Source organism: Saccostrea cucullata, unplaced genomic scaffold, assembly GCF_032062105.1.
Source record: "Saccostrea cucullata isolate Sc308-1 unplaced genomic scaffold, CSIRO_AGI_Scuc_v1 ctg8796, whole genome shotgun sequence".
Classification (NCBI taxonomy): domain Eukaryota; kingdom Metazoa; phylum Mollusca; class Bivalvia; order Ostreida; family Ostreidae; genus Saccostrea; species Saccostrea cuccullata.
In genome coordinates, this window is record NW_026932056.1 from 6,551 (window position 1) to 22,852 (window position 16,302).

A 16,302-nucleotide genomic window follows, 5' to 3' on the forward strand; every position below is an offset into this window, starting at 1 on the left:
AATGCGGTATCATTAAAGTGAGCTTAGATACCCCGCCTCCCATATGAATATAATGGCAATGTCCATGTTTTGCTACTGAAAACCCAAAATATGTGTCGGATCAAAAAGTAAAATAGGAGGTGCACAATGGCAATATGTGATAAAGATTCTGTGAAAGTTTCATCAAATTTCACTCAGTGGTATAAGAGGAGTTGCGGATAAGAGATTAGTACCCCAAAGCGTAACAGACAGACGAAATACTATATACCATCCCGCTTTCCAACTGGGGGTATAATAATGCATAGTTTTTTTATAGTACGACCGAACCTATCAGTTTCTTGTTCGAAACTGGTCGAACAACTGTAGTTAAAATTGCATCGCTATAAGCAACGATAACAGTGAAATGAACCAAATTCATATGACTGATTTCATGTGCACATTGAAATTTTTTTTAAAAAGAATTATCTGCCCCTTGATGAAAATAAGAAAATGTTTAATTTTCTCAAAATTTCTGGGGTAAATGATTGATTTTATTTCATACTTTAATAAAAAGTGAGTTTGTGCATACTTTCATCAAAAGATTTATTTGAAATTCATATTTTTTACGATATCTTTATAAAGCATGCGCTGCCCATAGACTGAAATGTAAAATTCAAGGTGCTATTAATTGGATAATAATCAATATTTAAATCATACGACTTCAAGGGTTTTTGAAACGTTAGTCGATAGAATTATTGGCATCTAGTATATACAGGCACTTTTCCACAAATGATAGAAATGGAACTTATACTGAAATTTAATAACTTTGTCATTGGCATTCGCAAAAAACCCCTATTTTCTTAGAAATCATTTTGATTTTAAACACAGGTTATCTGAAGTTAATGTTTAAAAGATGCTTGATATTTTGATTGACTACATCCATTTAGTTTTTAGAGAGCAACTGCCCAGTCTTTCAATAATATGTTGGAATTCCCATGGGTACATGTAATAATTTCGACTGCTATAAGCAGAACTATTTTTTGTATTTGTATTTGTATGAAGCAGATTTAATAAGAAAGAATTCTGAGTGAAAATACGAGCCAATTTCCCTTCTTCTATAAGAATATATCCCTATCACCTGCATATGAAGTTCGGGTCTCCCATGCAGTTGATTCGATGCGCAAGTGCATGTTCTTCGTACGAACAATTTCCAAACGAGACAACCCACTGAGAAACAAGTTGATGAATCAAGGATGTGAAAAATAAATTTAATTTAAAGTTAACATTTTGCACATTCTACAGTCAATACAGTAACCATGTCAAATTGATATTAGCAAAAAATATCACTATTAATTATATTCAAAATTATCCCAGATAGCAGGATGTTATTGGACCTTTGTTGGGCCAACAACGCTCCTTATGTTGGGCCACTGTTTGAATTCAACATTGGGCCATCGGTAATTTGCTCATCGGCCCTTAATCAAACCAACTTGTTGGCTTATTGTTGGGCCAATGTAACAGTTAAAATTGGGCCACTGTTGGGCCATTGTATTATTTCAGTATTGGGCAAACGTCATTTTTGAACAATTGGGCCATTGTAAGCAACTAATGTTGGGCCAACGGTAATTTGCTCATCGGCCCTTAATCAAACCAACTTATTGGCTTATTGTTGGGCCAACGTAACAGTTAATATTGGGCCACTGTTGGGCCAATGTATTTTTTCAATGTTGGGCAAACGTCATTTTTGTACAGTTGGGCCATTGTAAGCAATTAATGTTGGGCCATCGGTATTTTGCTCATCGGCCCTTAATCAAACCAACTTGTTGGCTTATTGTTGGACCAACGAACGGATATCATTGAGCCATTGTTGGGCCACTTATTCTTTCAATATCAGGAAAACATCATTTTTGGGCCAACGTTGGTTTGTATCTTATTGGCTCTCCATCATGACAACTCATTTGCTCTTCACTGGTTGGCCATTTGTCCTCAAAATTGACAAACAAATATATACAATAAGGTTATACTAGTTTTGTAGTACAGTTAAATGGTAAAAGCCTTTAATACTATCTATATATGCTATATATGCTAGATTAATAGTTTAATACATATTCTCAATATTCTCATAGAATTGCCATCAACAAGTATTGCATTGTAAGTAGCTCTACATTAATTAAAAAAACTGAGAAAAAAGAAATCAAAATATAAAATTCAATTATAACACAATATAATCTTATTGCTCAGTGTTTGAAGAAAACATTAATAAAGAATTAAAAGTGGATGCTCACTTCAAGCTATACATGTAGGGTTACATGACTGTATACTCCCTCTCTGATGTAAATTATGCACAAGTTCAGTAAATTACAGGTATCAATAAGCACGTCTAACAAATAAACAAAGCCCTCCTAGCTGTTCTTAAAATAATACTAGAATGAATCCCGTCATTTTGTTTACTTACAGAAAAAAATTTTCTGGCATCTGCATCGAGTTTATAACCGACAAACAGACACAAAAAAAGTAGAACTACAGGAATGTCATACTATATCACAGAAAAAAGTTAGGCACTGCCACTTTCCATCTGATCCCTCTCCTAAGTCTCCATTTCCTCTTCCCGAGTCTCCTCCTCCCCTTTCTTTTCTTCTCTGTCCGTTTCTTCCTCCCTCATCCCTGTCCTTGGCATACTTAGCCATTCTTTGATTGTGTTCTCCATGTCTTTTTAGAATCTCCAGTAGCACTAAAATTGTAATATTTGGTACTTAATATATTTGTTACTTTTCTCAGTAAAGAGTAAACATAAACATACGATTAAATTTACAAGTATATCACTATATGTTTAAGCTGTCAATTAAGGAATAACCGTCTTTTTTGTTTCATGGTGTGATTAAGTGATTAGCGTGCGTGATGAAGGCATTTATGCATAATATTCATACGCTTGATATCATCATCAAAACAATTTTGATTCAATGTTGCCCCATATAAAATACATGTATTGAAAATTTGTCGTTACACTGAACAAATTTTAAATGAAAGAACCCAATTAATTTTTAGTACTGAATAAATTTTGTTTTAACTTCAGCAAATTCAACATTTTCAAAATGTTTGATCATGTTCTCGACGTTAAGTGTATATAAGTAAATTAAGTGGTAGACTTCGGAAATGTATTCTACTAGACACAAATTTCAATTTAAATAACGAGCAAATTATTAATTGTTTTAACTGTATCAAAACACATTTTTATACTTTCATTTATTTTTCTTGTATATAAACAAAAAATTTAATCACTGATTATTTATTTTGTTTCGATAAATTATGAGAATTTCAAATTTTTTTTTAGCTAGCTTGATTTTTCAAGTAGGATTGGTTGTAGATTTATTTCTGATTGTAGAGACGATCAGATTTGTTAATATACAGATTTGTAACAATCAAATGTTTATACACATTGGCCCAATGTTGGTCCAATATATCGGACCAACATATGACCAAGGAGCAAAATGACACTGGGCCAACGGCATTTGCCAACATCGGCCCAATGTTCTTGTTGACGTTTCGCCAACAATGTCGCATTTATTGGGCCAATGTTGGCGCGACGTTGGGCCAATATCTGTAGAAATAACACTCTACATTGGGCCAACGTTGGCCCAACATATCGGGCCAACATTGGGTCGATGAGCAAACTTAAATTGGGTCAATGCCATTTGCCAAAATTGGCCCGATGTAACCGATTACATTGGCCCAACGTTGGCCCAATGTAAGCATGCTATCTGTACAGTGTTGACCCAACAGCACCTGGCCTCTGCATTCCCCGTGTCTGATTTACACAGATTTGTACATGATATCGTTTAAAAACTAAACGTTAATTCAGCTGTGCCGAGGCAAACATATTATTAATACTTACAAAGTGAGTGCAGATATGCAAGGTATCAGTCTCATTACGCTCGTGTCAGATTAAAAATGGCGCGGATATTACAAGAAGCCCGGTTGTTGTCTACCCACAACGTAGGGCCGATGCCAATCTCCAAACAAATATTTTCTCTCATGATAATAGTTTTATGATATAATGCCAACAGTAAGCCCAAAATTAGTGCACTATTATACATGACCAGCTATCAATATTCCATGCTGGGCCATTGTTGGCCCAATCAAGGTAACCCAACATAGATAATAGAACCATAATGTAAGATTTGGCCAACGGTGTTCTGCTATCTGGGTTATTACAAATAAATAAGCATATACACAATTTAAAAAATAGAATAAAACACTCTTTGGTGCTTGATCTCTTAAGTGCTAAGTTAAAATGTTGAAAATATCATATCTAAACAAAAGCAGTCATCCACTGATAAGCATGGACATAGAAAGTCCTCTCAATTATTTCAGAATGTACCAACGTTGTCCTAACGTAAAGCTCAGCAGCTAATTATAAAATTGACTCCATCAATTAGTTGGCAGTATAATAATTGGGCCAACGTTGGCCCAATATAAATATCCCATCTTTGAAGACCTAAACAAAATAACACTTGTGTGTATTACAAACATTGGGCCAACGTTGGGCCAACATACTACTACCAACTTGATAGGACACGTTCTTTAAGGGTGTATTACAAACAATGGGCCAACGTTGGGCCAACATACTACTACCAACTTGATAAGGCACTTTCTTTAAGGATTTATTACAAACATTGTGCCAACGTTGGGCCAACATACTACTACCAACTTGATAAGACTCGTTCTGTAAGGGTGAATTAGAAACAATGGGCCAACGTTGGGCCAACATAATACTACCAACTTGATAAGGCACTTTCTTTAAGGATGTATTACAAACATTGTGCCAACGTTGGGCCAACATACTACTACAAACTCTTTAAGGGTGTATTACAAACAATGGGCCAACGTTGGGCCAACATACTACTACCAACTTGTAAATACACTTTCTTTAAGGGTGTATTATAAACATTGGTCCAACGTTGGGCCAACGCCATGATCCTTCCTTCTTTGGAAACTAAAGTGAATGGAAGTTGCTTACGTTGGACCAACAATGGGCCAGCATAGGAATTCCGTCATGGTCGAGAAGGTTGACTTGGTAACATTGGTCTAACGTTGGCCCAACGTTGTTCCCCCAACGCCAACCATACAACCTTTAACAAATGTTGGCCCAACATAGTCATGCTATCTGGGATATTAAAAAATTAAGGACATACGCAAGGTACCTTACGGACTGATAATTTTTCAAGATATTCTTAATTCAAGATTATAGTGCCATCAGATGTCCATAGACAAAAAATCAGCATGCCTTACCAGGGTTTTTTGGAAGATATCAAATTATGAAAATCTTTGCATTATTCAAAGGAAAATACGCAAAAATACACATAAATTCTTGATTTTTTCCCATCAGAATTTGTTTTAGAAGAGGTGAACAAATCCATATATAGACATTCAAAGTATTGCACACAGGTCCTTCATTTAGTGGAACTCTTCAATTCAAGGGAAGAGCCCAATAAAGTTCAAACTACGTTGCGTATGACATTAATATGGCAAAAAACCCTTCAGAAATTATTCATTGGTTCAGTTTTTTTTATTAAGTTTTCCGAGAAATTTCACAGCATCATTAAACCGATTTTAAGGCACGATCAAGTTCATCCCAAAACTGTTCCATCAGATCACTTGTTTCCGGCCATCTTATACTCACAATGGACCACCAGATATATCGTAAGTCTTTTGGCATTCTTTGTATGGTTATATTATCCTTAATTATCACGATGATGGACTGTCTCCGATTATTATGAAACGAATGCGTTACCGTCATCTGGACCGCGTAAGAATTCCAACCATTGGCAAGAAAGTTTTCAGTGATGATAAACACAACTTTTCTACTTTTGTCAACACACCGGAGCAATTCATCCGCTTTGGATATTCCAGGAATGAAATCTTTATCTGGAAAACTTATTTGAAATCCTCTTTGTGTTAGCGTTTGATATAATGTAGTGCTTACAATTCTATAGTCATCTTCAGCATAAGATATAAAAGCATCAAACTGAAAGTCCCCACTTTCGACGGAATATACGCCTTTCCATCTGCTACGTAACTTCAGAATAACATAATCAATATGAACACGATATTTTTTGGCAAGGAAAACAACAGTGATTGTAACAATTAGAATTAATAACATCAAAATAGACAAGGCCAGCCACGTGTCTGTTTGGCAATTTTTGACAAATTCCTCAAAGGTCTTTTCTTGAATAATTTCTAACACTGTTGAACTCTTTTCACTGCAAAGGGTTTCATTAAGGTCCATGAATAAGTGCTGAATTTCTTTTATCCATTTAAGTGATTGAACATGTAAACAATCACAGTTTATTGGATTGCCTTGAATAAAAATCTTTGCTTTTCCTAATCTCTTAAAGGTAACAAAGTCTGACTCAGTGATGTATGTTATTTTGTTAAAACGAATATATAGCTCTTTTAAATTCTGTACATATTTCAACGTAGCTGGAAAGGACGGAAAGAAATTTTCGTCCAAGTTCAGACGAAATAAAACTGTTTGGTATTTTAATAAAGTTGGTGGAATGTTTCGTAAATTACTTTTATAAACATCTAGCTCTTCCAGGTTTTTAAGACTATAGAAAATGCTTTCCAATTCATCGAAATTAAGCTTTATATTTTCGGCAACAATTTTCCTTAGTTTTGTTGCTTTTTCAAATAAATGAACGTATATCGTTTGACATGTGCTACCAGTAATATCAAGTACTTCTAAGTTTGGGGTATCGGCCTCATAAATGTACCTTATAGGAAAATTTGTATTGGATAAATTTAATTCTTGCAAGTTTTTAGCAGTAACATTTACGCGAACTGTAGACGAGTCCTTGAGATTTATATTATGGAAGTAATTGTCTGCATAATTTATGAACTGTAAATTCTTTGAAATATCAACCGTAATTGTTATGTTTGGTTTCCATCCAAGCATTTTGAGCCACTTGCTATTGTATACATCAGTTACGTTCATATTGTTGTGGTAGCTCGCATCAACCATATATCCGTGGTAGCTTGCATCAATAAACTTTAGTTTTGGAAAATTTTGCAAAAAATCTATTCCTAAAAATGGCAAAAATAGATTAATTTTATTCCGGGCGACATTAAAGTATTCCATGCAGTTTCCCATATTAGTTCCCTGGGGACTTGCCATTATGCCAAAAATTCGGTCATTGATGAGAGACACGCTTTTACAACAGATGCTGTAAAGGTATTTGCTGTTACTTTTATTCAAATAGAAAGGCATCAAATAAAGATCCGGGAAATTTTCATTGGCAACAATGTATTCCATGCTTCGATTTTGCAAGCATTTTAAACTCCTCATGACTACATTCATGTCACAAATCCCTCCAAAGTAGATTACTACTCCTTTTAAGTAGGGAAAGGAACAGAAAATTTCTTCACTGATGTCACAAAGCACATGTCTTTTGAAATTCAAATCCAAGTATTGAATAGGTGATTCAGATAGTCCACTAAAGCTGTCGCTGTGGATATGGAAATGGGATGTCGGGTATAATTTAAGTTCCTTTAATTTTGTTAAAGTTCTAAATGATTGTTTAAATCTAAATTCAACAAACACATCGATATACAATTTTTCCAGAGATAAAAGGTTTGTTATTTCATGTTCAGGATAGCTTGTGAATAAATTATCATAAACGATCAAAATTCTCAATTTTCTTATACTAGAAAATGCACCCATCTCAAAGGACCATTGCGAAAGAGAACAAGATGAAATATTGAGAACACACAAGTTCTGTAACAGTTGAAAAGAATGACTTTGTATTGATTTTATCTTGTTTTGATTAAAATACAGGGCTGTTACATTCCTTGAAATTAAATGGATGTCTTTAAATGTTTCCGGAGATATTGAAGTAAAATCATTCTGCGAGAGGTCTAACATAATCGTGCTGTTTTTTAATTTGTTTATAAATCTACTAGGAATGTTTTGTAAATCAAGTTGACTACAATCAGCAAGCCAGCCTTGGTTGCCACATTCATCCTTGTGAGATAAAACTCTGCACTGCCTCTCCATCGCACATTCTACAACTAGAAGTAATAGACAAAATTAAATTATAAATTGTACGTTCAAAACATATTTCATTTTCTATTAATGACAGACGATACGACTTCCTTAATAATATATAAAATTTTCCAAGATTTTGTCATTGAAGTATTGCTACTTAAACATGTTTACTCACAAAAAATTGAGGTACCTTAACAGTCTTTTGTGCAAAATGCCAAGAGGTAGTTTTTCTTATATAATTCTTTTGGGAAGAAAAAAAAATTCGATTTCAAATATTTTTATTATTAGTTGGATTTTTTAAAGACGTATAAAAAATGGTTTAGAAATCAGAATGTGATTAAAATTTTGAATATTTTTCATACATCACGAAGAAATACAAAACAGATATTGAGGAACGTCTTGTCTGACCTTATTACGTAAATCGAATTAAATGATATTGAATACATTAAAAAATATAACAACATATTTACAGTAAAAAAGAAAGAATAAAATAAAATGCTTACTTAAAATGACAAATATCATTGATGTATAATGTAAGGTCCTTATTGTGGTCATGATCTTGTGTGATGAATATTTTCATTGAATTATCCGTTAAAGAGTAAGACCAAACAACATGCTGAATTGGTGGAATAAATATGCTGTACCGGGTGTCACTATTAAAAGATGTCTTTCACATGACTCTTAATGATGATAAAAACGTACCAATTATTAGGAAAATGATTTTTTTTATGAAAAGGAAATTCAATTATACATGTATATAAAGAATTTGAGAATTTAAAACACGATAATTAAGCCAAAAACAGTATGGGGTTTCCAGTTAATATATCTAATCCCATCTCATAAGTTTTAGAACGCTCGTGTTTTTTATATTGTTTCAACGGACTTTGAGCTAGAAAACTGTCCATTATTTTGATTTTAAATTAAAGAAAATAAAAGAATCGGAACAGTAAATAAATTATGTCTTATTCTGTCAGAGTGATAAACATCAAGTTTACTTTGTAGATAATATCTATAATTTTGAAATGGCTCTTTGTTTTCTATAGAAATAACTACTGGTAATTAATTCTATTCAAACTTTCAGTTTTATTTTAGGCGCATGATAAGAATATTCTTCTTATCCAGAAATTCTAAAAACATGTACTCTAGAATTTGTTCAGTTTAAGAAAATACAAAAACTTATTTCGTACAGAAGACATTGTATCGAGATAATATCTCGCGAAACGACACTTTTACATCTTTTAAACGAGATTAAATCATGTGCAACTAAGGAAATAACTCGTGCACGTGCAAACGAAATAATTTGTAGAACAAACGAGAAAATGGTCGTGCATATACAAATATTATGTCAAGCAAACGAGATATTATTATTTTATTAAAAGGGTTAAATTGTAGGCCTTGGAACCGCATACGTCGTGCTAGCAAAATACATCTTGTCCAAACGACATTCTATTGCATGTACATAAATGTAAACACAGTGTGTATGCTCTGAATATATCAGTAATCATCATAATATGTTAGCTCATCTTTCAAAATTTGTTTGGTTGCCCTCTCTCGTCCGACAGTCTAAAATGGCTTGATTCAAAACATTTTTAAACTCCATGAAGCAATTATTACTAAATGCTGACTTAAAACGTGACTGTTGAAATCCCTTTAATGCCAAATTATCAATGAGTAACATGCCTCGCGTTAAAAATTGAACGCATCTATAGTAAGCCCCCATAAGGGATAAAGTTGGAAGACATAAACACCATAAGCATGTGATTGTGGTATACTCGGCAGTATTATTACTTATATATTATGGAAAGTTGACAATTGAAAATCTGAAGTCGTATCTGATTCGTCCTAAAGTTACTCCATATCGTCTAAAGTCGAGGAAAATCGAAATATGCAAGAAATGTGGCAACCTGTAGTTGATTGCGCAGTGGTTAGAACCTCTGCTAATACCGCATTGTTTTAATAGAATTTTTAATTTCCTTTTTTATCAATTTGATCGTTAATAAGAACCTATTGTCAATTTCCCTTTCCTTGGATGTATTTTCCAAATTAATGATAGGAAACAGGAAAAACAATTCTCATTAATTTAATAAAACAGATTTTTTTAAAGGGATGTTCTTTTGTAAATATTTAAATTTCCTCGCACTTTCCTCATAAAAAGGATACCTTCGAAATATATTTCCCTGAGAAAAAAAAAGAAATAAGTTTGTGTAACTGTCAATTCTTTTTGTGCAATACAAGTTAGATTTTTTTTTCATTTTTTTTCACTTTTAAGATTTGATTTATTTCATTAAAAAAATAATTATGATAAGTAAATCTTTATGCCATTCTTTTTTCCCGTTGACATACAATTCAAGCTTCCAATTTCTTTAATCAGTACCTAATATGCAGTAGATCATTAAACTGTGCATTGAGAAATAATAGACTAAGTATATTCTTTACACCTTTTAGTCTTGGCTTAGTCTTTTACACAAGAATTGTATATTCTTGATGACTGTATCCCCTTGATAGTACTTAATAAATTATTTTATTCTTGTATATATTCTTGAAGTATTTTCTTGAACCATATTGAATCTGAATCTGAATACAAATTGATCATACAGATTTTTAAAGGTATTTCAGATAATATAATATACAATGACAAATTAAGACAACGACCAGTAATCAAATTCAAATGCATTTAAACACGACAAATGGTAAACAAAAACAAAGACAACCTCAAAAATATCACTGATGAGATCAGGTGTCATGCAGCAGTTAACATCCTCTTTCAGCTTGTCATGAACCGGCCAAACGGAAACGTTTGTGATTGATTCAGAGTGAAAATAATTACCTGACAATTTTCATAAAAAAATTTCAGTCAAAATTCGATCGAACAAGAGGTTGTTTTTGCTGACAAGGCAATTGTATCTAATATACAATTGCGAAATGGTTGTTAACGAGAAAGAATGTTGATATCCTTTTACCATCTATACTTACTTGTTATGAGCTTGTATAGTTTATAATGTTGTTCTTTTATAAAGCATGCTCTAGCTCACACGCATCAACTTAACTGGGAGAAAAAAATTAACATACTCAGTGATAATCGGTGATTGCAGCATGAATTAGTAAAATTGACTGTAGAATATTTAAAGTCATATATTCTTTAAATATATATAAGACGTGATGGATAAAAAGGTAGCCACGCATTTCATCGTTCGTTTTAGAACTATTGAAAAAAGTACGATTTCTTTTACTTTTCACCTATTCAATTCAAAAGTATATTAATCATATTTGGGGTTAATTGTCAGTTGATTTGATACTGTATACAGGGAAATTGTCGCTCCCGTTTTATTTTCGCCCCTTTCGCCCTATCCTCATTTGAGAGACTTTAAAACAGGGCGAAATGAAATAATACATATAATTTCTGTAATTAAACTACTAATGGGCGAATTTTTAACGGGACTAAATTGTTTGCAAGTGTGAAAGGGCGAAAATTACACGGGGCGAAAATAACCCTGCATATATATTCAGTGTGCAGAAATATGCAATCATGCAATTATAAAAATGGGAAAAAAATATTGGATCCTGTGATGTAAAAGTTGACATGTGGGTCAAAATAAGCGATTATCTGACGGCAGATAATATAAATTTTGTCTTTTTTCATAATTGTCACCTTACGATTTGCTGTTTTATAAAGGTGATTATAGAAAGCCCCACATTAAATACTGAATCGAAACACTGCATAGCAAATTGACAATTACTATTTTCAGTATAATATCTTTGAACACTATTGATTGACAAAAAATATACTGTTTTATGTTAAGAACTTAAATACCTATATGTAAACATAAAAAAAGTCAAATAAATGTGTAATAAAAGATTCGATGATTTGTGAAAAGTGTTTCCCATTAAAATAAGGAAAATTTCCTTGATATAGTATCTCTTACGTTTACATGTTATATTTAAATAAATATAGAGAGGTATTCTTATGTTGTTGTCATATCAATATCTAAATGAAATAGTCGGATTGATGCAGAATATTCATAAGTATGTATCATTTAAAGCTTAGTTTTAAAATATGTTAAAATGTAACGCCGGAAAAATCTTAATGCATGTATAATAAATATTTGCAGTTCCAACAAATTATATTTATTAATTCTTCCAAAAAGCATGTCAGGTAAAAATCATGCTTATTTGAAAATGAAAATTGGCCAAGCATTTTTCTCATATAAATTGAATGCTAACAGTAAATTTTTTGGAATGCTAATTTAATTCTGAGATACAGATAATGCAAATAAAACGAATGGATACCTGGAATTGTACAGGTCTTGTTTCAGGGCCTATTGTGTTGCAAATGACGCATCTAATAAATTTATAAAATATTAAGAAATTGTTAAACTTCTATAATGTTCACAATTGTACCTCCTGCAACCATCGTTATTACTCTAAATTCCATAATTGTGAAACTTTGAATAAGATCATCTATCCCCCCAAAAGAAAAATACGCGACAAAACTTGTTGATTTTACTCATATAAACATTTGACTCAGCTTGTTATTTTAAATATTTTGACAAACGTTTGTTTGTATCATCTGTTCTTAACTACACTTTCTGAATGCTTCTTATTTAATTTCTTTATTTTTTATCAAATTTTATTAATTCTAGTTTTTCTAATATAAAGAGACATTTTCAAAATTGCATTCATCAATTTCAGATATCAGCTGATTGACAGAAAGCTGCCCACGCAAAATCATGACAATACAAAGAACCGTTGGCTACATTTTAATGATTTGTACAGTTTATAGTGAGAATTTTCATTTTATTAATGGAAGTATGAAGGTACAAATCTGTAATTCATTAATTCAGCGTCTTTAAAACATAATTATTTTCTAGTTGTAGAATGCACAAGCGAGACTAAATGCAGAATAGTATCTCACGAAGATGAATGTGGCAATCAAGGCTTGCTGTGGGACTGTAGTCACCTCAACTTAGAAAAGATACCTACTGAATTCCCAGACAAATTAAACAACAATACGCTGATGCTTGACCTTTCTCATAATAATTTTAACTCGATATCTCCCATGACATTCCAAGGCATTCATTTAAATCTTAGTAGAATAACAGCCCTGAATTTTAACCATAACAAGCTAAAAATCGTAATTACAGATTCCATTAAGTTACTGAAAAATTTATGTGTCCTCAGTATTTCTTTTTGTAGTCTTACAGATTTTGCTTTCGAATATAACTCATTGTCTCACCTGAAAAAGTTGAGAATTTTGACAGTTTGTGGCAATTTATTTACAAAATATCCTGATGTCGAAATATCAAGCCTTATATCTTTGGAGAAATTACAGATCGATGTGTTTAACGCCTTTCGATTCAATGAGTCGTTCAAACGTCTCAAAAAATTAAGAGAATTGAAACTATTCTCTTCGTCACTCTTCCACATACACAAAGACAGTTTTAGTGGCTTATCTCAAACACCAATTAAATACCTGACAATGCGTTTCAGTGAACATCTTCTTTGCGATGTCAGTGAAGAAATTTTCTGCTCGTTTCCATACCTACAGGGTGTAGAAATCTACTTTGGGGGGTTGTGCGACATGAATACAGTTATGAAAAGTTTAAAATGCTTGCAAAATCGATCCATGGAATACATTATTGCCAACGAAAATTTCCCAAGCCTTTATATAAAGCCTTTCATTTTTAATGAAAGTAACAGCAAATATCTTTACAGCATTTGTGTCAAAAATGTTACTCTTGTAAATGACCGCATCTATGGCATTAATAAAAATCCTCAGGGAACCAATATGGGGAACTGTATTGAAATACTTAATATCGCCCTGAATAGAATAAAATTTTTAGACCCAACCATAGAGTTAGACCTACTACAAAAATTTCCAAAACTCTACTTTCTTGATATAAGTGCAAACACCAAGATGAAGGCTATGGAAATATTTCGTAAATTGCCTCATTTGAACTTTGGTTGGAATTTAACGGTTAAATTTCCTCTTTCAAGGGAATTAAAAGTTTTAAGTTTTGCTGATTGTTACTTCCATGATATCATGTTGAAAGACCCTTCTTTATTGCGCATAAATATAAGTGGTGAAAAATTAGAACAGCTAAATTCATCTAGAACAAATTTTCCTATGCGATACATTTTTGATCTTGACACACCGAATTTAGAAATTCTTGATATTACTGACAACGAATGCCCTACGGCATACCCTCATGTATTTGAAAAAGCAACTAAGCTTAAAAAAATTGTTGCAGGAAATATAAATTTAAAGTTTGATGGTATGGAAAGAATATTCTATAATCTTGTAAACCTTGAAGAACTAGACCTGCAAAGGGGGCATTTTTACAACTTTCCCCCAACATTATTAAAATATCAAACATCTTTAATGTCTCTAAATGTAGATGGCAACCTATTCTCATCTTTTCCAATTACACTGACATATTTACATAATTTAAAACAGTTGTACATTCGCTCTAATAAAATTTCATGGATCACAGAGTCAGATTTTATAATGCTTAAGAGATTAAGAAAAACGGAGATTTTTGTTCGTGGAAATCCTATAACCTGTGATTGTTTACACGTCCAATCACTCAGATTGATGAAGGAAATCCGGTACTTGTTTACAGATCTCAATGAAACCGTATGCAAGGAAAAGAATATAACAGTGTTAGAACTTCTAACAGAAAGGGCGTTTGCAGAATTTCAGAAAAATTGTCAGACAGGAACTTGGCTGCCCGTTTCTTTTTCCATGTTAACCATTTTAACTGTTGCAATCATCGTCGTTTTCCTTGTGAATAAATATCGTGTTCATGTTGATTATGTTATTCTGAAGTTACGTAGCAGATGGAAAGGCGTATATTCCGTGGAAAGTGGGGACTATGGGTTTGATGCTTTTATATCTTATGCTGAAGATGACTATAGAATTGTAAGTTCTACATTATATCAAACGCTAACACAAAGAGGATTTCAGATAAGTTTTCCAGATAAAGATTTCATTCCTGGAATATCCAAAGCGGATGAATTGTTACGGTGTGTTGACAAAAGTAGAAAAGTTTTGTTCATTATCACTGAAAACTTTCTTGCCAATGGTTGGAATTCATACGCTGTCCAGATGACGGTAACTCATTCGTTTCATAATAATCGGAGACAGTCCATCATCGTGATAATTAAGGATAATATAACCATACAAAGAATGCCAAAAGACTTACGATATATCTGGTGGTCTATTGTGAGTATAAAGTGGCCGGAAACCAGTGAACTGATGGAACAGTTTTGGGATGAACTTGATCTTGCCTTAAAATCGGTTTAATGATGCTGTAAAAGGCATGATAATATCTTTCTAGTGCTTTTTTTGTTTGTTTGTTATGTTTTTTTTCATTTTACTTGTATTTGAACTGCTTGGTTTTTTTTCTAAATTTGAAAATAAATGCATAAAACTTTTTTCCGTGCTTTTAAATAAAAACACCTAAATTTATAAAAATTGATTTATTGGAGATTAAGTGTGTTGTTTCTCTTTTGATGATCAATTTGATAAAGGATTGCTGAGTTAAAATCCGAATCATCGAATTCAAACAGAGAAGTGGGAAAAATGCTTCATAGGACACTGATCATTTTATGAAAATTTTTCCAGTGAGATGAAAGAAAGGCATAACTCTATCAAGTTTTGTCTGTTTGGTGTTTAAAAGTTCTACTATATGGCCAAAGCTAAACAACTCTTTGTGCGGTTAGAAAAATGTCCACTGCCCATCCACATGTCTGTGAATGAATATTGTCAATACTAATCCATATGAATCTTTTTTTTTTATTTTGATAAAATTAAGTGCAAAATGAGACTCCACTGAGACATAAAATGATATCGGTTATTTCAGATGAACGGTATTATTATGGTGTCTAGTTAACGATATTGGGGAGGGGGTAAGGATGCAAAGTTTTTCTGGCTGCAAATTCTGGTAAGCATGATTTCAAGATTATATTAACTACAATTTTGTTTATTGATCAATAAAATTCTATTTCAATATACATTTGTCTTTTGTCCTTTTTCATAGCATTTTGGGAAAAGAGGATGAATAAAAGTACATATCAGCAAGATGCGTTTCTCTGTTGAACTGATGTTTTTATTTTGCTGGACAGTATTGTCATGGTTACATAAAAAGGAAATTTGTGGAATTTTGTTGATTTCTATGTTTCATCAACTTTTTTGTCACTAACTTATCTCTTTTAGAAATTCATGCTCTAATGTATAATGATCAATGGACTTCGTGCCGTGAATATGTAAATAAGATTGTTGACGTTTCCTTGTGAGCTGA

General features: G+C 32.5%; 2 protein-coding genes across 2 annotated transcripts; one reads left to right on the plus strand and one right to left on the minus strand.

Annotated features, from left to right (window-relative positions):
- Window positions 1-5,557: 5,557 nt before the first annotated feature.
- LOC134234379 (toll-like receptor 4) lies at window positions 5,558-6,979 on the minus strand. Its single transcript, XM_062716440.1, has one exon. It carries the CDS (start codon window positions 6,977-6,979, stop codon window positions 5,558-5,560), a length of 1,422 nt encoding a protein of 473 aa, XP_062572424.1.
- Window positions 6,980-14,089: 7,110 nt separating this feature from the next.
- LOC134234377 (toll-like receptor 4) lies at window positions 14,090-15,305 on the plus strand. The gene has a single exon (XM_062716438.1). It carries the CDS (start codon window positions 14,127-14,129, stop codon window positions 15,303-15,305), a length of 1,179 nt encoding a protein of 392 aa, XP_062572422.1. The 5' UTR covers window positions 14,090-14,126.
- Window positions 15,306-16,302: the final 997 nt, after the last annotated feature.

Excerpts from the sequence above, each read along its gene's own strand:
- LOC134234379 (XM_062716440.1), bottom strand. The coding sequence starts at position 6,979 with ATGGTTGATGCGAGCTACCACAACAATATGAACGTAACTGATGTATAC.
- LOC134234377 (XM_062716438.1), top strand. The coding sequence starts at position 14,127 with ATGCGATACATTTTTGATCTTGACACACCGAATTTAGAAATTCTTGAT.